This window comes from Homarus americanus, unplaced genomic scaffold, assembly GCF_018991925.1.
Source record: "Homarus americanus isolate GMGI-L3 unplaced genomic scaffold, GMGI_Hamer_2.0 scaffold47725, whole genome shotgun sequence".
Taxonomy (NCBI): Eukaryota; Metazoa; Arthropoda; class Malacostraca; order Decapoda; family Nephropidae; genus Homarus; species Homarus americanus.
Window position 1 is genome coordinate 76,044 of NW_024728745.1, and position 24,799 is coordinate 100,842.

General features: G+C 43.7%; 1 protein-coding gene across 1 annotated transcript in view; it reads right to left on the reverse strand.

The window, feature by feature from the left end:
• Window positions 1–21,157, reverse strand: part of LOC121866215 — a 66,213-nt gene extending 45,056 nt beyond the window's left edge. The window contains exons 1-2 of the mRNA XM_042365822.1: window positions 21,100–21,157; window positions 16,200–16,305 (exon numbers count right to left, since the gene is read on the reverse strand). Of these exons, the coding sequence (XP_042221756.1) occupies window positions 16,200–16,305; window positions 21,100–21,117 (124 nt within the window). The 5' untranslated portion in view covers window positions 21,118–21,157. The remainder of the gene's footprint in view (window positions 1–16,199; window positions 16,306–21,099) is intronic.
• Window positions 21,158–24,799: the final 3,642 nt, after the last annotated feature.

A 24,799-nucleotide genomic window follows, 5' to 3' on the forward strand; every position in this document is an offset into this window, starting at 1 on the left:
GCCAGTATTCAGAAGGGTTCTGACATTCCATGCAGCGACCATAGGAGGTTGTATATTTTGATTTGTTTTGATCTGTGATTATGATTGTTTTTTCGATCGCATAAGGGAGACCTTACTGAGTGTGATTGCCCAGTCAGGTTGGTTCTTTAGGCAGGCTATGTTTAGGACACCTTTTCTAGCCCCCTCCCCATGTGGGCTGAGCAGAGTAGCTCCTCGAAAGGGCTGCTCAGTCGCGCAAACAGGACAGGATTGCACTGCTGCCTAGATCCCAGTGCATAAACGACCATCTTATTTATGCTGCCCATGTGAAAAGTTGTGATTTGAGACTCCCGGCAGTCATATGTGCCTGTCCCTGTCGCCACCCGTCAGTAACCATGGGACCTTTGGGGGAATAGAGGTTTTGATGGCGATGAGAATTATTATGAACTGGATGATGGCTGCACGTGAGTTGATTTATGTGGTGAGGTAGGAGCTCAGGCTGCAACCACACATCTTGGCTCTCCCTTTTCCTGATCCAGTGGTGTAAGTGTTGCAATAACTGGGGAGAGGGAGAGTTGCAATGGATTGCCGATAGCCCAGTTTGTGGGATTTCTCCTTAGTAGTCTGTCCCTCTTGCATATCCTTCATTCGCCTGTGTAGTAGTTGGGTTCCAATGTTGGTCACCTCTTCTTCCTATACTGCCATTGGGGTCATACTGGAGTTCTATAAGAGGGGCTCCACCATAGATTTTTCGTTTGGGGTTTACTCCCGTAGCTTTATACCTACTAAGGTTAATCCGCAAGGTAGCGGGGCAGTGGTTGGTAGGCGCTAGGACATGTCCACGTGCCAGTGGGCTTGTGTACCGTCCCCCTGGAGCTCACTACTACTCAGAGATCCCCTGCTGGTCTAGCCTGGGCCCACGAGGCACCCAGTTACCGTGTTTTGCCACAAACAGCCAGAGCAGGAGCATTGATGGTGAAGAGCCTGTGTACTGGCAGGGGAAGACTTACGCAGTTCCTTCCCTGTTCGCCACGAGCGCTAGCCAGTAACAGTAGCTGAAAACGAGAGGAAGCAAGCAGTGCCTGCAAATTAACACTAACTTAATGCTGCCACACTAGACGCATTACACCATCCTGTGCACACACTACACACACACACACACACTAGCTACAAACACTAACACACACCAGCCATGTATCCTAAACACATATCAGTCACGTACACTAATTACACTAATTTGATATACACACTAAACACATACACTAACACACAATTGCCATGTACGCTAACAAACACTTGCCTTGTACACTAACAAACACTTGCCATGTGCACTAACACACACTTATCATGTACACTAACAAACACTTGCCATGTGCACTAACACACACTTGCCATGTACACTAACAAACACTTGCCATGGTCACTAACACACACTTGCCATGCACACTAACACTCTTTCCCCATACACTACCACACATTTGCCATGTACATTAACAAACACTTGCCACATACACTGACACACACTTGCCTTGTACAGTTGCTCAAAAAACTATCCTTACAAAGGTGTGTTAGATAATGACACAACAAACGAAGGATTTTGACAACCCTACCAAGGCAACAAGAGACATAGTGTTCATTCTAAAATTCATCAACCGCCTAAGTACAGATAGATTTTACCGACTGTACATTAACACATACTTGCCATGTGCACAAACACACCCTTGCCATGTACTGTACACTAACATACACTTGTCGCATACATGGAAACACACTTGTCATATATACGAACAAACACTTGTCATGTACTGTACACAAACACACACTTGTCATGTTCACGAACACATACTTGTCATGTACATGAAATGAACACACACTTGTCATGTACACTAAGGGCTATATTCTTAGTCTCTTCCTCTATTTGTTGAACAGTCCTGTCATTGTACTGATGTATTCCTTAATAGAGACGATATATGCATTATGTCGCAAAGTTTTGGAACTGTCGTATTTGTCCGTTGTAAGCCCCTCCCATTGTGATGACTTGTTTGCAATAAATATACACAATAATATTATACGATGGGTTGAGGTTTAAGCAAGAGATATATAACATTATTTATAAAAATCGTTTAAAGTAATGTTACCGCAGCAAGATACTCGAACGAACAGTGACATGGGAATTTTAAAAATAATTCATTGTACAGTACTGTATACGGTAGAGCGTGAGTCAGAACACTGACGACAGCGGCCAGCAATTCCCTCCTTTTTTTCATAAAATTTTCGCCACTTAATTATCAGCTTACTAGCCATTCGGGCGGTTGGTCTATCCAGTGTTAGTACAGGAGGAAACCAGAGACAGGACAAAAACATTTCTCACACCCAGGAGCAGATTATTATATAGTTTTTATAACTAACTTGGCATCTCCCCATCTTTGATGCTGCATTGTGACATGATTTGAGTAATATATGCTACGAGCCTACGACGTATTAAGAAGCGACGTTGAGGTTTAATATTTTCATCCTCTATCATGAAGTATCAAGAAATTTGGTGCAAATGAACGAAAATCTCGGCCAATGATGGACGAGGCATAGTTAATTTGTGTGTCCAAGTATTATAAAGAGAGCTCTACCGTACTGGTAGTAGGAGCCAAAGTGTCCAGCTGATCTGTCAGACTCGTCGACGTGGCCACAAAGTCCAGTAGCTGTTCTCTAAGCATTTTACCCCCCATCCCGGACTGCGTGAATTTATATCGAGTTTTATCAGTTATATAAATGATTTGGTATATATTCAGCCATACAAACTGTCGCACATTACCTATTGTGTTATATGTTTGGTATCATTTGTTTCTGTTTGCTTTATTTGGTGAAAAAACAATAATGAAAAGACTTGATTCGAAAGCGACTTTATTCATCTTTGACTTCGACCTTTTATGATAAATATTAAAAAATATCTAACATCCTCACTGAAGTGCTAATGCCTTGAAATCATTTGAATTTCGAGTCCAAATACTGAACAGTATTTTAGAGAATAACAGATCTGATTACCAATTGTGAACACATTTAGTTTGAATAGATGGACAGCTACACGAACATTTTCTATGAACCAATCAGATATTTATAGCTTTAAACGAGGGGATGAGCTTACGGGCCAGTTAACTCGAGTTGTCAGGTAGCCATTTTGTTTTATGCCCATTTGTTTTAGCTTGTGTACTCATTGTTATACAGTGTATTTTAGCTCATATTTAATTACCTATTGCACTCCCATGAATATCCTGACCTTCTCCCATTTTAAAACCTTGCCTTGCAGAATAAGTAAGCTTGTAAATTTAATAATGTTCGTCTGGCATGTGCCGATGGGCAGAGCGGCTGCGTTCACCACTCCTGGATCTCCGTCTTGTTCCACACAGACCTTACATGAGGACAGTCAGGATACTCGTCCTTCGCCAGACTCTGGCCGGTAGAGACATATCAGTCTCCGGCTTTCTCTCCTGTTTCTGAGCCACCATGTGGCTAAGAGGTTGGTCCTTCCTGTCCTAGGGAATGATAGGTGGGAGACAGTGTAGCTTATGCAGACCTCCCAATTAGGTACGAATTGCATTTATATTATGTCTTGATAAAATCACACAGGGAAAAGGGAAACAATGTTGAACCTTAGCTTTCGTCTTTATTCAAGACATCTTCAAAGGCAACTGAATTACAAAGACTGAGAGAGAGCTTATGTACACAGGGTGACCTTACAAAACATGAGGTCAGGCCAAAAAACATGACATCCTCTAATCCACACACCAGTGATGCAGCAGGAAACAATCTGTCTCACAGGGCAATACACATGATCACGAAACCTCGTGCTATGTCACCTAACTACTCGGACATCCAACTTCATTCACACCGCCAGGTGGCAGAACTCATGCACACGTCAATCACGTCAATCACGCCACTAGAGGATAGCGCTCGTACACACGATCATTCACACGTCAATCACGCCACTAGAGGGCAGCACTCGTGCACACGCTCATTCACGCCATACAGTGGTTCACTCGCTCGCGCTCGTTCTCGTTACATAAACACCATGCACCTCTCCCAAGACATTGGGGTCGACTTCAGGATCCACTATGTCTGAATTCATCTTTTCATCTCATCCCAGTAAGTCTGAGAGTCCCATCGCACCTCCAGTCGCTGTGGCGCTCGCCGCTGTCGGCCACTATGGCGTAGCGGGAGCTTTAGGCCTGGATGGTCCTCTGAACCTACTCCCAACGGTGGGCGTAGCGCAGGACTCTGGATGCTGTCTGGTTCCGGTGGAGCCCTCGCCTCGGATGTAGATTCCAAGACGATCTCTTGCACCAACGGACGATGGGGACAGAGGAACTTCCTGTTCCTCCACAAGGTGCGGCCACTACCCATTTTGATAAGGTAGTTTCGACGAGATCCTATACCCACGACAACACCTACGCTGTCCCATCGACTGCTCACGTGGTCCTGCACGTAGACGTAGGCGCCAAGGTGCAGCCGGGGGAGATGTCGCGCCGTGGAGTCATGCCGTGATTTCACCTTTCTTCTGAGGTGCTCAGCCCTGGAGTCACATTCATCAGCCGTGCGTTGCCACTCTGGAGCAAACGAGCGATGGTGTGCAGGTACTGTCGACCTCATGGGGTGACCAAAAAGTACTTGCGCTGGTGACCTCCCGTCAGCATGAGGCATGTTTCTCAGCCCCCACAGTCCATGGGCAAATTCAACCTCGTCCAGGTGTCTCTTCCGTGTTATCGACATTATCAGCTTCTTCACCGTCTTGACTGCAGCTTCTGCATGTCCGATGGCCCGAGGGTTGTACGGCGAAGTCACCCGGTGCTCCACCCCCCACTGAGCCAGGAAGTGGCATAACGCAGAATTCGTGAACTGGGGACCTCCATCGGTCCTCAGAACTACGGGCACGCCCGTGTTTGCGAAGGCAGACCACATGACACTGACAAGATGAGTCTCTGACACTGTCCATGGACACGATGACACATATGGCCACCCGGACATACGGTCGACATACACCAGATAGGCACGACTAGCCACACGAATGTAATCAGCTGAAATTGACTCGAACACTCTACTTGGCGGGTAGTCTTCCTGCCACAAGGGCTTATTCTGGTGCTTAGGGGGGAGGGGACGGCATCGTGAACAACTAGAGACGACATTTTTGATGTCCTGGTCAATCCCTGGCCAGTAGGTAGTCTGCCGAGCCCGAGTTTGGTGCGCTCCACCCCTTGATGACCGTCATGCAAGTGTGACATTCTCTTGTCGAAGGCTGCAGGGTATAAACAGCCTCGGTCCGTACACAATGAGGTCGTCGTCCAGGCCCAGTAGGCTACAGACGGCCCAGTATGACCGTAAGAGTGGTTCCAACTCGTGGCAGTGCTCAGGGCAGTGTACTCTGCATTCCTTGTCGTAGCAGCACGCACCTTCTCCAAGGTCTGGTCCTTGAGAGGTGCCAAATTGCTGCCCTACTCACAGACAGCATTGAGGGCAGACACCACAGCGGCGTGGAGGGGATGCGCTGCCATTGTCTGCAGGATCTTGAATTGGCGCACGGGACAGCACGTCAGGAGCACAATGAGAAGTGCCCTTCTGCCAGCACAAAGTTTTTCACGTATGCGCTGCAGGCGAGGATTCTCAATTTCGCTGAGCAACTTCGTGTTTAGGATTGGAACCAAGGGGCGATGATCAACCACCAAATCAAAGTGAGGGAGGCCTGTGAGGTAGGTACCGCATTTTCTGACTCCCCAGAGAATGGCGGCCGGTTCCAATTCAATGACAGCATACCATGACTCTGTGTCAGTGAGGAATCTTGATCCGCACTGGAAGAGCTTCCACAACTCGCTGTGTCTCTGTAGGAGAATGAAGCCGAATCCATGCATCCTGGATGCGTCGGTCTACAGTGTAGCTGGTAACGACGGGTCTAAATTTGCCAGGACAGGTGGCGCTACCAAACATCCTTTCACCTTTTCGAAGGCTACATCATGCTGCGAGGACCAGTGCCATTCATTCCTGGGCTTCAGGGGCTGCACGGCATTTGATATCGCCGAGGAGAAACCACCCAGTTGATTTGTAAGGCCCATGAATGACCTTGGGTCCATGATGTTCTGTGGCCTAGGGAAGTTTGCGATTGCCTTGTCCTTCCGAATGTCTGTGGTGTAACCTTGGGGCGAGATGGTGTAGCCACAGAAATCAACCTTGTTCCTTCCAAACATGAACTTTTCAGCATTCGGGGTGATGCCAAACCGGTCACAACGTTGTATGATGGTGATAACATGGATGAGATGGTGGTTGTACGAGGTGTCAGATGTCGCCCACGATTTTTATCGTCCGAGGATGTCCCCGAGAGCTTGGTGGCCACGTCGATTGCACTCATCGCCGGACGAAACCAGCCCCATGAGAGCACGCTTAAACTTGAAGCGGCCTCAGGGCATTATGAAGCACATGAGGTCCTGGCCCTGGTCCTCGTCCACAATCTTTACCTGGAAGTACCCCATTTTGGCATCCATGGTGGTGATCCAACCTGCTTCCGATCCTATGGAAGCTACGGCGTCACGAGGGGACCGCACATGGTATGTTGGCCTTCTGACATGACGATTAAGGCGCGCGGGGTCTATACACAGCCTCACTCCAGATGGTTTCTTCTCGAACGGGACGAAAAGGTGGCACCAGGCTGTCGGGTAGTCCACCCCGACGATGATGTCCTTACCAAGCAGGTCATCCAGCTGTGCTTTGATATCTGCCCACCAGCTGTAGGGAATCGTACAGGGCACCGTCACAGTGAATGAACAAGCATCGTCGATGAGCTGAATACTCATGGGGGCCTCCATCCATTTCATGCAGCGTCTGTGAAGCACAGAAGACCATCGGGAAGGTTCAACTATAGTGGCGGCGTGCTCTGCGTGCTGTGCTGGTGTGGGGTCATGTTCGTACGGCCACCTGGGCAGCTTAACCGACTGGATCGGAGCAGGAAAATCCTCTGGCAGGATACCAAGGGCAATGAATCGTACCAGCTTAATAGGGCTCCCTTCACTTCCTTGATGACTGACACTACCGTCTTGGTGCGTTTGCTTCCCAGCTCCAGGTGTGACGGGAAGGTTCCAAAGTAGGTGAGAGGAAGGTGACCCACGATGAAGAGATCTGCACTGTCTGGGGGCTCAGGATGGACTGAGAAATACCCAGGGACTTAACTATGTCGAGCCCCATGACCATCGCCTCGGCCCCGGGTGTCCAAACGATGGTTTCGCGGCCTGCTGGGTGGGTTGCGTGGACTACCACCTGTGGCCCGGACACACTGACACTGTTGGTGTAAACCCCCTCCAGGAGCTGGTGAATGGCTCTATCATCATGCTTAGCCCCTGGGCCTCGTTTGGAGAACTGCTTCGGAGGATGCTTCGAAGCATTGTCACGCGAGACTCGAGTTGGTTTCTGACAACAGCAAAATGGCCTCGTTTGCCACAGTTCAAACAGTTTTTATTCACAACCTTGCACTCTTGCGTGTCCCTACGACAGTCCTTGTCACATCTAAAGCATAAACCGGCCTTAACTTTTGCACTGGCACTCCGGTTTTGCTTGTACCGAGACACTTCGGCCAACGTATGACTCACTGAGACTCGAATCACTGCACTGCTCGCATTAGCATATTCTAAAGCTCGGCATATGTTGATGGCATTTTGCAATTTCAGGTCTTTTTCCTCAAGCATACGTTTCAATGCTTCCTCATCACGAGTACTGACAACAATCCATGTCTCTAAGGCGATTGTCTATAAAAGACTCACAAAAGTCACAGAAATTTGCTATTTCTTTCATAGCACACAGGAAGTCGTAAAACGTTTCACCCAGTTCTTGAACTCTGAGTAGAAGTCCCTCCAGTCCACGATGACGTTACGTTGTCCCAGAAGATGTGCCTCCATAGCATCGAGGACAAGCTTCAATTCTGCGTCGTCAGCTACACCAATTCCGTAGCGAAGCATTTGTGTCAACACGTCGTCCAGCACAGACAGCTCTCTGCTCGGGTGGGAGCAAGTGAGGGGCGGGTGCAGCGTCGACGGGAAACTTGGCGCGCACCACTGCTGGCGGCGGCGTCGCCACTTATAATCGTGGTGATTTGGCGCCTGCTGAGAGACCACACGCTCCAGGATTTGGCTCATGCGTTCTTCCCTACGCTGGGATTCTTCCTGGGTTTGTTTAGCTATCTCTGCCTGCTTCATCAGGAGCACCGTCTGCTGTTCCAGTTGCTTCTCCATCTTGAATACGTAGAAACAAGCCGCGATAAACGAGTACTGTGCCATGATCAAGTTCTACTTAGTTCCTGACTGCTCAAAGAAACACAGTCTTCACAGATGCAGTTTACTGGGAAAGAGGTCTGTACAGTGGTGCAGCAGGAAACAATCTGTCTCACAGTCCACAGGGTAATACACATGATCACGAAACCTCGTGCTATGTCATCTAACTACTCGGAATCCAACTTCATTCACACCGCCAGGTGGCAGCACTCATGCACACATCAATCACGCCACTGGCGGACAGCACACGTTCATTTACGCCACACAGTGGTTCACTCACTCGCGCTCGTTTGCATTACATAAACATCACACACTGCCCACTTTGAACAACCAATATTGTTGGTAAATGGGGAGGCATTGTTGATTAGAATACTCGAAAAATATAAATTTGTGCCGGAAAGGTATAGAATAAGGTATTTTTTCTATTTCTCCCTCCATAAATAGAAATATGATTTTCCATGTTCGACCAAAAGCGAATCTTTATCCCAAGAAATACCAATCAGGGTATAGTAGTACATAAGATAGCTGTTTCTAAACCTGTGCGTGCAATGAACTGATAATATGACTAACTACAATGAGTGTAGCTGTGTCAATAGTTATTGTTGTCCTGTAGAGCTGTGTATTTTTATTTATTTATTTTTTTATTGGGCACCCCCTACATCCTTGTGTAAGGTGAAGCGCAGAAGCGTTTTACAGCGCCCAACAGGGATGCACGCTAAGTTCATGCGCCTTTATGTCTCATGAGTTAAGGGCGTACAAGCCTGAAGAGTCAAGGGCGTAGAGGCCTGAAGAGTCAATGGTTCTTTTTTTATGTCTAAGCAAGTTATTGGAAGCTCCAACAACTTGTCCCTGAATACGAATTCGCAACTTTCGATTTACAGCAGATACCTACTTTGCTGCTAGGTGAACAGGGACCAAGGGAGGCTGGGAAGTGTGACCGAACAACTTTCCACCGGCCTAGGAATCGAACCCGTGACATCTCGCATGCGAGGCAAGATCGATACCGTTCTACCCACCGGCGCCCCCAGAGCTGTGTATTGTTAATAACAAGGTACGCCAACCAGTGCATAGCAGAATTAAAGATTGTAAAGAAAGAAAGTAATCTTAATTACTTTATTAGCAATATTGTGAGTGCACCATAGCCAGGGTTTTTTTTTAGACCAACGCATGATTGGGTTGTGTGAATGTGTGGCCGTGAGAGTATTGAGATGTGGTGAGTGGATATATCAACACTGTGGAATTTATTCTTGTGTGAAAGATATTTGTTTGTTCATTAAATCAGTGTAACAATATTAGTTTTATTTAACCTTGCAGGAACTTAGTAGACTAACGTAAATTTCTCTTTTAGTGAGGTAAGGTGAGTCCTGGGATACCCTGCTTTCAATGGTGGGGCCATTTCACCTCATTATATTTACATAGTAGGTACCGGGTAGGTAGTTATTAAACGGGTAGGTACTACCGCCTGGGAAAGTATTGGAAGCATAATGTGTTGTCTAACGGTAGACCTGCTGCCATATGGCATCACAAATATTGTGACCAATTCCCAGGTTGCTGATTTTTTTTTTTTTTTTTATTGGGCACTCCCCTACAGCCTTGTGCAAGGTGAAGCGCAGAAGCGTTTACAGTGCCCAACAGGGAAGCATGCTAAGTTCATGCTTGCCTTTATGTCTCATGAATTAAGGGCGTAGAAACCTGAAGAGTCAAGGGCGTAGAAGCCTGAAGAGTCAATGGTTTATGTCATCAAGTTATTGGAAGCTCCAACAACTTGTCCCTGAATATGAATTCGCAACTTTCGATTTACACCAGGTACCTACTTTACTGCTAGGTGAACAGGGACTAATGGGGGCTAGGAAGTACGTCCAAATAACTTCCACCGGCCCGGGAATCGAACCCATGACATCTCGCTTGCGAAGGCAAGAGCGGTACCACTCTACCACCAGCCCCCCACAGGTTGCTGATGTGACTGACTATTTGCCTCATTTACACACAATTGCAGGGTCTCAATTGTTTTCTTAATTTGACAACACAACATATATATCGTTTCTCACTCTTGATTTGTTTTATTTTCTTCATTTCTGTATTTATTTATAGTTCAATGTATTTTTTTTCGCCCCTCCCAGACCCAGTTGTTGGTCATGACCTGTGCCTGGGTCCAAGTACTGGTAAATGATCCTTGCCCGGGTCGGCTAGTCCCCGCATATATATATATATATATATATAACTCAAGTAATATTACGTTTTTATTATGCAGAGTATTGTCATCAAAATGTGGTTATACAGTATGTGTTTTATTGTAGATAAATGTTAAATTTGTCAGACTTCATTTTCATAGGTCGGGTTGGTTGAATCCTAAATATAATTCTACACATCATATTAAAAAAAAAAACTGTGGTACCTAAAGTTTAACTGAATATGAAGTTTGAGCCAGAAAATACTGAATTATAACTGAAAAATCGATTGTTGAATTAAAAATAGTCTAAACTATTTATTTGTATAATTTGATCATCGCCTTGTAGACTTTTTGGGCACTATCTAAAACTTAAAATTTGTATTGAATGTACTATTCAGTCTCTCCTGTCCCAAGTCGTGTGACATTTCTCTTGCAGTTTGATCATTGGCTTCAAAATCTGTCGATCTAGCTCTAAAGATGTCTTCCTGCCCCTTAATGCTGCCTGGAAGATATTGGAACCATATGGCATCACAAAAATTGTGACCAATATATATATATATATATATATATATATATATATATATATATATATATATATATATATATATATATATATATATATATATATATATATATATATATATATATATATATATTGATAAAATACGGAATGGAACAATGGAACACCTTAGCTTTCGTCATTCAAGACATTACTTGGACAGAGAAGCAAATGTAATCCAGTTGCTCTAAGATGTCTGAATAAAGACGAAAGCTAAGGTACTCCATTGTTTCTTTTTCCTGTGTGATTTTATCAAGATTTATCTTATCCACGTTTCCATTGTGATTTATATGAAGTATATATATATATATATATATATATATATATATATATATATATATATATATATATATATATATATATATATATATATATATATATATATATATATATATCGTTTCTCACTCTTGATTTGTTTTTGTTTCTCCATTTCTCTATTTATTCATGGTTCAATGAATTTTTTCTTTCGTCCCCAAGGCCCTATTGTGGATCGGTGACCTGTGCCCTGGTGGGCTAATCCCTCCCCACCCCCCCAAATGGCTATGAGAGAATCATCGCGTCTCTGACAACAACTTAGTTCACACTAACAGGTGTGCCTACTCGACTGTAGGCAACAACAACAATAAAAACGGAATTTTACAAGGAAAAATTTGAATATGATAAACCCTAAAGCAGTCACGAAACAAGTTATCCCCCATAGGAAACAAAAAATTACTTGGAGAACAATTCATTGGGTTCAGGGAAATAGAGTAAGTGACTTACATGTTAGTATATTTAGCTTGCGTTTGCTAAGCCACTCCATTTGATGGCGGTAGATGTGACTACGAATACCTCCCTTACAAATATTTTATACCATTGCGATAATAATATTTACATCGTGGTGATGAAAGATGCAAAGGACTAGGAATATTGCCGTAACACATACATGTAATGTAAGCGAACACACATTTGCCACGTACACGAACACTTATTTGCCATGTACACAAACTCACACTTACCACATACACTAGCATAGACTTGTCACGTATACGAAAATACAGTTGCCCCCCCCTCCCCCCCTCATACACACACACTGTACAGTCAACAGCAGAAGTTTGCCCCAATCCAATTGCATGAAATGAGGCAAATAATCTGGTAACACTGTATGGGAAAGCGTTGACAGATATGCTTTAGATTACTAGTTATCTAAGATTAATGATCAGCGATTGCCCAAGAATACATTTCTTGGTTATAAATTAAATAGTTCATGTGTAAAATGCAGGAATATAATGTTATTAAGAAATATGACATTGCTGTAGGTTGGTTCATGCTTGATATTTCCATCATCAAATAATGTGATATTGTAGTGGACGTCTCCCCTACAACTGCGTAGCCGCATGCCACCTGCTACGTCTTCCCTAGCAACCAAACTAGCGGCCCAGGGGGGGCGTCACCAGATGCCACAGTATCCTAGCAACTGAGTCAAAAGACCGGGGTTTCCCACGGGTGACTCACGGCTGCTGTGTATATAAGCTCTGTCTCTCCATTGAGATTCATTCTGGCCTCTCTTCTTGAACACGCAACACCTCCTCCTCCGCCGCTGCCTGGCGGCCCTCGCTTCTCCTCCGCCTGCCTGGCGGTCTTCGCTCCCGCCGGCGAGCATGGCGACCCACCAGCTGTCCTTCTCTGAGCGTCCTCACCAACCAGCTCTCTCATTCTGCTCTCGGTTCCTGAACACGCAACACCTCCTCCAAGCAAGCTCCTCGCTGTCCCGTTCTCATTCAACCTGGAGGCCAGCAACAGGCAACATCTTCTCTAACGAAGCTCCTGCACATCTACCTCCTTCAACACGCTACTCACCGAACGTGTCTACTGAGCAGCTCCTCACCACACGGCACCTCCAGCACCAGACTGTCTACCATATAACTTATATTATATAAGAAAACCACCTTAGAGTTTCCATCCATCCTGAGTGCTAGACAACATTATATCACGAAACCCTACAATATATTTCTCAATAACACCATTTCTTACATTTTGAACATTTAAACTATTTATGTTATATACAAGAAATATATTCTTAGTCAATCTTCGATCACGATTCCTAAATAACTCGCCAATTAAAGCATATTTGTCAACTCTTCCCTATACATTGTCACCAGATCACTCGCCTCATATCATGCAAGTGGGTTGGGACAAACTTCTGCGGCTCTTTTTGTCTCGGAAGTGTTATCAAAATTCTTCGCCCATTGTGCCATTACTAACACACTATTGTGAAGCTACGTTTTTGTGTGTACACTTACTAGGCACACAATGGCAACGAACAGTAAACACACACTAACCATGTACACTGAGCACTCATTAACCAGCTTTGGCACGACAACTATACACACACACACACACACACGCTCTCCCCAAGAGATAGAACTATGAGGCCTATAGTCGTTAGTAGAATCTGCATTAACAATCAACATTCCGGAAGTTGAAACAAAGAACAGCGAACAGAGAAAAAGAATAGTGATGAACAGTGAAAGATGTGAATGAGTGATGATAGACAGTGAAGAACAATTGAAGTGAAAAAAAATACCTTTTTGCACTTTACTCCCACTACATTTCAGTTTATTTTGAACAGAGTTCAAAACTCGAAAAAAATTATCATTCTAATCAGTTTCATAAAAAAGGACATGCTTCATAACAGTGAATCAATAGGGCAAATATTGATAACACTGATATACTAATATATACACGGTAACATTATCGAAAACGGAATACCGTACTGCTAGAAGACTGTTTGAGAGCTTTATGGGTTCGAATACCGCCGATACCCATATTCATACCTACGGTAGACTATGCTTGTTGGTGATCTGTCGGTGTAATATCTGCAAGTTTGTCGAGTAATCTGATGGAATGTCGATTTACAATGAGATGGTGTCAAAAGTTAAGACTCAGTGGTATAATGCAAAATACTTTCGATATATTATGAATTTCCGTGGAAGTAAAGTGCAAAAAGGGGTAGTTAAGATGGTGAAAAATATTAAAAGATTGAAGAACTGAGAAAGTGACTGTGAAGAGAGAAACAGTGAAAAAAGAGAAGAACAGTGAGAGAGTGAAATACAATGAGTTCAGAAGATAGTGAAAGACTGATTTATAGTGAATAGTGAAAAACAGTGTACAACAGATAGGAGCAAAAAGCACAAATTGAAAATAAGAAACGTACAGTGAAAGACAACGTAGAAAATGGAAGACAATGGAGAAACAATGGAAGGCAATGTAGAATAATGGAAGACAACGGAGAAATGGAAGACAATGGAGAAATGGAAGACAACGGAACAAATGTAAGTCAACGAAGAAACAATGGAAGACGATGGAGAAAATGGAAGACAACGGAGAAATAGCAGACAACGGAGAAATAGAAAAGAAACATAATAGGTATAATAATGGAAGACAACGGAGAAGAAGGCAATGTAGAATAATGGAAGACAACGGAGAAATGGAAGACAATGGAGAAATGGAAGACAACGGAACAAATGTAAGTCAACGAAGAAACAATGGAAGACGATGGAGAAAATGGAAGACAACGGAGAAATAGCAGACAACGGAGAAATAGAAAGCAACAAAGAGACAATGGAAGAATAGAGAACAGTAAAGAACAGTGAAAAACCGTGAATAACAGGGAAGAATAAGTGAAGAAACATGAATAACAGTGAAAATAAGAGACAAACGATGAAGAAATAATGAATAATCAATCAAATATATAACTTTGAAATATGACGAAAGATTGAAGTCCCCCCAAAATGTGAAAGGAAGTGAAAGATGAAGAAAAACAATGAAAAAAAGTAAAAAAAAGTGAATAGCAGTGAACAATAGTGAATAGCTGGAAGTGAATAACCGTGAAGTATTGAATAAAAGTGGAGGTGAATAACAGTGGAAGGGAAGTAAATAATAGTGCATAGTAATGAATAACAGTGGAAGGGAAGTGAATAACAGTGAACAGTACAGTAGTGAAGAACAGTGGAAGGACCGTGAATAACAATGGAAATTCAGTCAGTAACAGTGGAGAAACAGTGAATAACAGTGAGCAGTAGTGAATAACCGTGAACAGTAGTGGAAGAGCAGTGAAGAACAGTGAAGTACACAAGCGAACGGTTGTATCTTATTGTTAATTACTTACATTGGTACCAAAGCTTAGAGAGAGAGAGAGAGAGAGAGAGAGAGAGAGAGAGAGAGAGAGAGAGAGAGAGAGAGCGTATAAAAGCCACAGTCATTTTCGTTCTTACGTGCAAAGAAAAATACCTCCTCCTCCTCCTCCTCCTACACTTCCAAATTCTTTGCCTCCTCCTTCTCTTTCTCCTATTCTTCCTCCTACTCTTACTATATTCGTCCTACTAGATAGTAAGAGTGTACCCATACCGGAACACTCAGCATGTTAACTTTGTGATAAACCTTTAAAGCATGCATCTGAACATTATATAATAGAATGTGACAGTTTTCAAGACTTCACTCCACCTGACTTGTATCATGAACTATGTTATTACTACATTGAATAAGGAGTCCTTAGGGACTTCATTCTTACAGCCAATCCTAAATCTGACTAATCCTCAAATACCGTAGAATATAACACTATTGAATATGACCTATACAGTACTATTGTCTCCTTTGGGTATAAATGTTGTTAAACTAAACTTCCTAATTTTCATCTTTCTCATCCTCCTTCCCCTCCTATTGTGATTCATCTTTTTTCCACGTCCCCCTCCTCCTATTCTTCCTATTTCTCATTTTCCTCTTCTAATACTCTATCTGTGACAATGGGGTGATAGTGGGGGAGGGGTGATGGTGGGGGAGGCCATACCGTGCATGTGAGGGTGATGGTGGGGAGGACATACCGTGCATGTGGGGGTGGGGTGTGATAGTGGGAGGAGGGTGGGGGAGGTGTGCATGTGGGGAAGGGAAAAAGGGTGATGGTGGGGGAGAGGAGAGTTGATGGTGGGTGAGGGGTGGAGAGAGGTGGGAGGTCTTACCGTCCATGTGTGGGGATGGGGGATGGGGTAGGGAGGTGGTGATGGTGGGGAGGGAGATGGGGATGGTAATGGTGGGGGAGGGGTGATGGGTAATGATGGGGGATGGGTGGTGATGGTGGGGGAGGGGTGATGGTGGCGGAGGCCTTACTGTGCACGTATGGGGGAGGGGAGAGTGGTGGTGGTGGGGAAGGACTTACCGTGCATGGGTGGGGGTGGGGGGAGGGGTGGTGGTGGCGCTCCAAGCTCCACTCCAGAGCCCTCCAGCCTTGGTAAGGAGGAATCGTCATCGTCCTCCATATCAACCTGTAAATAGTGATCATCATCAACATTATAACAAACAATATCATTATCATTATCATCACTCATTATCATCATCAATGTCAACATTATCAACATCACCATTGTCATTATCAAATTAGCATCGTCATCATTATCATCAATAGCATATCACCACCATCTATTCTTCTTATTATTGTTACTCTCATAATCATCACTGTTATCATCACTCTTTGTTGTTATCACCGTCATCATTTTTGGTGTAATTATCATTATCATTTTCATATTTAATCATCAACATTACCTTTGTCATCACTATCATTGTTACCACCATTACCATTATCGTTAAGGCGGCGGCACACTGAGCACTTTCCTCCCAACATGTTGGCCGCTTTTGCTGGCCGCTGGCCTGACGGCCCAGCATGATTTCGGATGTTGCGAAAAATGGACAATGGTTTGACGGCGAGCTTTGATGGTAGGGTTAGTTCTCAAATGAGCTTCATATTGGGTGTTGAATATTTAAGCAGAAATTGAAATAAATCATAAACCAATAATAATTTAAAACATAACTAATAAAACGGTGACATGTTTTTATTTATTCGTCACTTTAAAACTTCTTTAGTATTATTAAATCAGTATTCAGGGTGCTCTTTGACCTGCCAGCCGCCGCCACTTGTAAAGAAGCTTCACAACGCATCCACTGTCTTTTTTTTTTGTTTTAGCATTTGCAGACGCTTTACTTGCTTCAGCAAATTAAGAACTGTAGCACAATCCTGCAAGGCCTCAACTGGAGTAACAGGATCCATGGCGAACCTCGTCTAGACGCCTTGTTGTTATTTTCGTTGCGTTGGGCAGACGCGCCGACAAAAATATCCCAGTGTGATGCAAATGTCTCTTTGTTTTGCTGGCCGGACAGTGTTGGCCCAACATGTTGGGCGGAAAAGTGCCCAGTGTGCCACCGCCTTTAGTTTCATCATAATCATCATTGCCATAGTAATCATGATCATCATTAACGTTATCATCATCATCTTGACCATTAATATCATAATCATTAGCAGCATCATTATCATCATCATCATGGGTTAGTGTGGGTTAGTGAGGGCTAAGTGGATTAGAGTGGGTTAGTAAGGGTTATGTGGGTTAGTGTGGGTTAGTGAGGATTAGTGTAGGTTAATGCAGGTTACTGTGGGTTAGTGTGGGTTTGTGAGGGTTGGTGTGGGTTAAGCGAGGGCTAGCGTGGGTTAGTGTGGGTTAGTGAGGGTTAGTGTGGGTTAGTGAGGGTTAAGTGGATTAGTGTGGGTTAGTAAGGGTTATGTGGGTTAGTGTGAGTTAGTGAGGGTTAGTGTAGGTTAATGTTGGTAAGTGTGTGGGTTAGTGAGTTGAGTGTGGGTTGGTGAGGGTTGAGTGTGGGTTGAGTGTGAGTTATCCGAGCGTCAGTGTGAGGTTATCTGAGAGTCAGTGTGAGTTATCTGGTGTCAGTGTGAGTTATCCAGCGTCAGTGTGAGTTAAGTGTCAGTGTGAGTTATCCGAGCGTCGGTGTGAGTCATCTGAGTCAGTGTGAGTTATGTCTGAATGTGAGTTATCCGAGCGTCAGTGTGAGTTATCTGAGAGTCAGTGTGAGTTATCTGAGTCAGTGTGAGTTATCTGAGTGTCAGTGTGAGTTATCCGAGCGTCAGTGTCAGTTATCTGAGAGTCAGTGTGAGTTATCTGAGTCAGTGTGAGTTATCTGAATGTCAGTGTGAGTTATCTGAGTGTAAGTGTGAGTTATCTGAGCGTTAGTGTGAGTTATCTAAGCGTCAGTGTGAGTTATCTGAGAGTCAGTGTGAGTTATCTGAGAGTCAGTGTGAGTTATCTGAGTGTCAGTGTGAGTTATCTGAGTGTCAGTGTGAGTTATCTGAGTGTGGTGTGAGTTATCTGAGTGTCAGTGTGAGTTATCCGAGTGTCAGTGTGAGTTATCTGAGTGTCATAGTGAGTTATCTGAGTGTCAGTGTGAGTTATCTGAGTCAGCGTGAGTTATCTAAGCGTCAGTGTGAGTTATCTGAGAGTCAGTGTGAGTTATCTGAGTCAGTGTGAGTTATCTGAGTGTCAATGTGAGTTATCTGAGGGTTAGCGTGAGTTATCTGAGTGTCAGTGTGAGTTATCTGAGTGTCACTGTGAGTTATCTGAGTGTCAGTGTGAGTTATCTGAGCGTCAGTGTGAGTTATCTGAGTGACAGTGTGAGATATCTGAGCGTCAGTGTAAGTTATCTGAGTGACATTATGAGATATCTGAGTGTCAGCGTAAGTTATCTGATTGTCTGTGAGTTATCTGAGTGACAGTGTGAGTTATCTAAGTGTCAGTGTGAGTTATCTGAGTGTCTGTGTGAGTTATCTGAGCGTCAGTGTATGAGTCTCATCTGGCGATCGTCAGTGTAGCCAGATTTATCTAAAGCGTCGAAGTGTGAGTTATCTGAGAGTTGAGTGTGAGGTTATCTGAGGAGTCAGTGTGAGTTATCTGAGTGTCAGTGTGAGTTATCGAGTGTCAGTGTGAGTTATCTGAGTGTCTGTGTGAGTTATCTGATAGTGTGAGTTATCAGTGTGAGTGAGCGTCAGTGTGAGTTATCTGAGTCAGCGTGAGTTATCTAAGCGTCAGTGTGAGTTATCTGAGTGTGAGTTATCTGAGTCAGTGTGAGTTATGAGTGTCAATGTGAGTTATCTGAGGGTTAGTGTGAGTTATCTGAGTGTCAGTGTGAGTTATCTGAGTGTCACTGTGAGTTATCTGAGTGTCAGTGTGAGTTATCTGAGCGTCAGTGTGAGTTATCTGAGTGTCAGTGTGAGATATCTGAGCGTCAGTGTGAGTTATCTGAGTGACATTATGAGATATCTGAGTGTCAGCGTAAGTTATCTGATTGTCTGTGAGTTATCTGAGTGACAGTGGGAGTTATCTAAGTGTCAGTGTGAGTTATCTGAGTGTCTGTGTGAGTTATCTGAGCGTCAGTGTAGTCATCTAAGCGTCAGTGTGAGTTATCTAAGCGTCAGTGTGAGTTATCTGAGAGTTAGTGTGAGTTATCTGAGAGTCAGTGTGAGTTATCTGAGTGTCAGTGTGAGTTATCTGAGTGTCAGTGTGAGATATCTGAGTTTCAGTGTGAGTTATCTGAGTATCAGTGTGAGTTACCTGAGTGTCAGTGTGAGTTATCTGAGAGTCAGTGTGAGTTATCTGAGTGTCAGTATGAGTTATTCGAGTGTCAGTGTGAGTTATCTGAGTGTCAGTGTGAGTTATCTGAGTGTCAGTGTGAGTTATCTGAGTGTCAGTGTGAGTTATCTGAGTGTCAGTGTGAGATTTCTGAGCGTCAGTGTGAGTTATCTGAGTGTCATTGTGAGATATCTGAGTATCAGCGTAAGTTATCTGAGTGTCAGCGTAAGTTATCTGAGTGACAGTGTGAGTTATCTAAGTGTCAGTGTGAGTTATCTTAGTGCCAGTGTGAGTGTTCTGAGTGTCTGTGTGAGTTATCTGAGTGTCAGTGTGAGTTATCTAAGTGTCAGTGTGAGTTATCTTTGTTTAGTGTGAGTTATCTTTGTTTAGTGTGAATTATAGTGAGTTTGATGGAGAAAGTGTTGGATTGTCTGGATTAGTGTGAGTGTAGTTTAGCGTGGCGTAAAGTGAATGTTGGTTTGCATACGCCAGTGCAGCTTAGCGTGAATTAGTGTAAGTTTAACAGTAAGATGGTGTGGCTTAACAGTCTGTTAGTGTGGCTTAACAGAAATGTATTGTGGGTTAACAGTGAGTTAGTGTGGGTTAACAGTGAGTTAATATGTTAACAGAGAATTAGTGTGGGTTAACAGTGAGGTGGTGTGGGTTAACAGTGAATGAGTGTGGGTTAAGAGAGAGTTGGTGTGGATTAACAGTGAGTTAATGTGGGTTAACAGTGAGTTAGTGTGTGTTAACAGTGAGTTAGTGTGGGTTAACAGTGAATTAGTGTGGGTTAACAGTGCGTTAGTGTAGGTTCACAGTGAGTTAATGTGGGTTAACAGTGAGCTAGTGTGGTTAACAGTGAGTTAGTGTGGGTTAACAGTGAGTTAGTGTGAGTTAGTGTGAGTTAGTGTGGGTTAACAGTGAGTTAGTGTGGTTAAAAGTGAGTTGGTGTGGGTCAACAGTGAGTTAGTGTGGGTTAACAGTCGGTTAGTGTGGGTTAAAAGTGAGTTAGTGTGGGTAACAGTGAGTTAGTTTGGTTAAAAGTGAGTTGGTGTGGGTTAACAGTGAGTTAGTGTGGGTTAACAGTGAGTTAGTGTGTTAATAGTGAATTAGTGAGGGTTAACAGTGAGTTAGTGTGGGTTAACAGTGAGTTAGTGTGGGTTAACAGTGAGTGAGTGTGGGTTAACAGTGAGTTAGCGAGGACATAATGTAGTGTAGGGTGGGTTAGTGTGGGCTAACAGTGGGTTAATGTGGACATGATATTGTAGAGTGACTGTGGGTGGGCTAGTGTGGGTTAACAGTGGATTAGTGTTGGTTAACAGTGGATCAGTGTGGGCTTAATATAGTGTAGGGTGACTGAGGGTGGGTTAGTGTTGGTTAACAGTGGGTTAGTGTAGATATAAGAGTGTAGGGTGACTGAGGGTGGGTTATTGTTGGTTAACAGGGGGTTAGTGTGGGTTAACAGTAGGTTAGTGTGGACATAATAATGTAGGGTGACTGAGGGTGGGTTAGTGTGGGTTAATAGTGGGTTAGTGTAGACATAATAATGTAGGGTGACTGAGGGTGGGTTAGTGTGGGTTAGCGCGGTGTAGAATGACCAAACAGTAGTGTTGTATAGCATCATTACACATAAAGTGATCATCAACTCACCGGTAGATAATCTTCCATGATCGGTACATCGCTCCTGCCGTCGCCTGAACCCGACCCAAAATACTGAAAAAAGCAGAAGCGAGCAGTGAAACATACACACAGACAAACACAACAGAAGCAGGAACAACATAACGAACACATTTAAAACAAAACATAACAGCGCCATGCTTTTTTCCCTTTACATTAAAAGGAGTGTGTGTGTGTGTGTGTGTGTGTGTGTGTGTGTGTGTGTGTGTGTGTGCAGGAGCGCTCTTACAACACATAAATAAATAAGCCATCACCAGCAGCCAATAAGAAATATCATCACAAAACTCCCACATTAATCTGAAGGCATGTAACCCCCCGCCCCACATACACAAATACTACGGTTGGTATCATTTAAATAAAATTATTTGAAACATTGATTTAAATCATGAATTAAATCAACAATTTTGGACACTTTAAGTGACGTAAATGTCAATACTATTAATATTTTCATGTTACAATACATACATTTTTTACTCCTGTTTTAACAAATTTTCTGAAGTATAGCTGTATCTGCTAAAAATTCATTTATATCTGTAAGAGCATGCTTCAAAATACACGTAAATTTTGGTCTTAACGCAGTAGTTTTATTTTAGCTGAATTTGTCCATATCTGAATTAAATACAGTGCTACATAAGAACTTAACTCTAACTGCATTCATTGGTATTTTTATGTAATTTTTTCTCTTGAATTTGATTTCTGTTACACGTGATTTCATGATGACATTTATAACCCTATTAACATTTATGACATGATTTAAATCAATGACATGCTTTCCCCGACCCTCACACACACACACACACACACTGTAATGACCATGGTCGTACACGTCAGTTAACGTAAAATCAGACGATTCATGATATTACGCTCAATAGCCCACAAAACATGTAGCTATGCTTTCTTTATTTAAGTCCCCCATCTGAGGCGTGCGTTTTCTCATCACTTCAGGATGTCTGAGTCCTCCATTTTCTCTCAATCTTAGCGTACACCCGAGACTTCGTTATTCCTTGGTATAATGACACAGAATTTGAAATTGCAACTGTACAGTAGTTGCATATGTCTGATTACAGTTGGAACATCTAAAATCCACTGTGAGTGATGTTGAAAGCTTCATCTGTCTTTATTGTTGGTAAAATTTGTCAAGTAAGTGAGTGTTAATTCTGTCAGTATGAGTGGCATATCCTTATATCGTCCTTGGGGATAGCCATGAGTTTCCAAGTGCTACTGAAATTAGATTATTTTGACGCCCAAACATCAGAGAATCTGATGTTTGTAGTTTAGTTAGTGTCAGTTGTCTATTTAAGAAAGTCATTAATCTCCTGAAAAGATTCTGTCAAACTCAAAATCAACAAGACGAGCTATCAGTGGCGGGCGGGCGGGTCGTGTTGCGTCTCTGTTACAAAGCGTGTTCGGCATTCGGGCCTTCGATGTAGAGCGGCAGAAATTGGACAGTGATTACATAAGTTCGTCAAGATCGTCTTAGTGAGGTGAAAGTGTAAATCGAGGTCGGACTTTTCATGCTAGACACGATTGTATTTTTGAAAACTCAATTTCCACCGAGTTGGAGGTACAGCCAGGGTCACAGGCCTATAACCACACAATCACTGCCACATGACAAAGCTTTTATTTTATTTTATTTTTTAGGGTGTTGTGGTCACGGCTGTGATAAAGGCCAACCAGGGAGTGTAATACTGTGCCTTCAGTTAAATCAGTTCATAGTTGTCATCAGTGAATGCAGAAGAGACTATAATAACTTAAAGTGAATACATATTGGCAATCGAGCTGGTAAGGACAACTGCCAGCCTATTCGTGTCATAGGTGCCACAGAGACTTTAAATTTTATTTTGTTTGTGTGCTTTCCCAAGGACTGAATCTGTGTTTATAATACACCACTCACAGGGAGATACAGTGTACACAGTGATAGTTCATAGTGTCATCAGTGACCGCTGAAGTTGTAAATAACTTAAAGTGAGCGCTCACTAGCAAGCAAGCTGGAAAGGCACCGTGCCAGCTGAAACCAAGTCGTGTCATAGGTGCCACAGAGACTTTAAATTTTATGTTGATTGTGTGCTTTCTCAAGGACTGAAACTGTGCCTACAATACACCATTCACAGGGAGATACAGTGTACGCAGTCGCAGACGACAACTCTATAGGCAACAGAGAGTAGCTAAGTACTTTTTCTCTCTTTATTTTTTTGAAATAGGTGTAGATTTATACACAGTCTGCACCCCCCCCCCCCCCACAACAACAACAACCATGAGTTTGGTATGTGATTACTGCAGGGAGACGTCGGATATGGAGGATACAGGCCTAACTAATGCAACGTTTAGGAAGTTACTAACTGCCGTAAAGCTTGATGGCTGTTGCTGGTATTGCCCTGGCTGCATAGTCAAGGTGAATGAAGCGATTGCAATCCATAAGGGAACGAGTTCTCTAGGGACGAAAATAGATGAAGCAGGAGCCCTGCTGGTTGACAAACTGGAGCAAGTTGAGAAAGAGATCCTTGCTAAGACTGAGGAAGTAGCTAATCGAATGGAGGTGGTTGCTAAGAGGAGTTATGCTGACGTATTAGGAGGGCCACGGGGGGGGGACGGAGAGTAATGCAGAATCAGTACAGGTTCTACAGCAGATTGGGACTCTGAAAAAGTGTGTCGAAGAAATGAAAATTAACGCACCGACTGTTAGGGGAGAGGAGGAACACCAGGAACGGCTCCAGCGCAGGAACAATGTAATAGTTTTTGGAGTCCCAGAGAGCCAGGCAGAGGGAACTGTGAGTAAGGAAACACACGACAAGGTGCTGTTTCAAAATATTTGCACAGAGGTTCTGAAGATTCCAGCAACCCCTCAGGATGTGAGGAGACTGGGACAAAAGCAGGGGGCTAAGCCTCGCCCCCTCAGGATCACACTAGGGAGTGAGGAGGAGAAATGGCAAGTTATCCGGCAGGCAAAAAACTTAGCAAGGAGCGAGGCATTTCGGGATGTATTTATTCACCCAGACCGCACGGTAATGCAGAGGGAACAGCACAAGAAGCTCCTGCTGGACTTGAAGCAGAAGAGGGAGGAGTCGAGGAGGAACGGGGACAGGTGCACATGGGTTATACTCAGGGGGAGGGTAGTGGAAACAAGTGTGCCGACACAGGGCCAGGGGGCAGCAGTGCACCCTCCACCCACTCAACCCCCCACCCGGGAGGCGGCACCAGCTCAGCCTACCGGACAGGAGGGAACGAGCGCCGTGTAAACAATGACATTTTTAACCACACCCTGCAAAATACAGTGTACTTAGCAAATGCTGCAGCTTCTGAGAATGTGGGTGGAGCGGGTTTATTACTAAGAGCAGAGACGTTACCGAGAACAAATTCTGGCTTGAATGTCATGTACACTAATACTGACACGTTCCTTGATAAGAGGGAGGAGTTTGAAACACTACTAAGAGTACACCAACCAGATATTGTAGGAGTTGTAGAACTGTTGTACAAGAACAGGAGAATCGACCCAGAGGAATGTGAGTTCAGTATTGCTGGATATGACTCATTTACGAACCTAACTCAAGAATCCTGCAGGAGGGGTGTGGTTATCTACGCTAGGCAAGACCTTAGAGCCAGCCAGGCGAGGGTACAGGGAGAGGATGTTTTTGAAGAGTCCAAGTGGTGTAAAATTAAATTAAAGGGAGGGGAC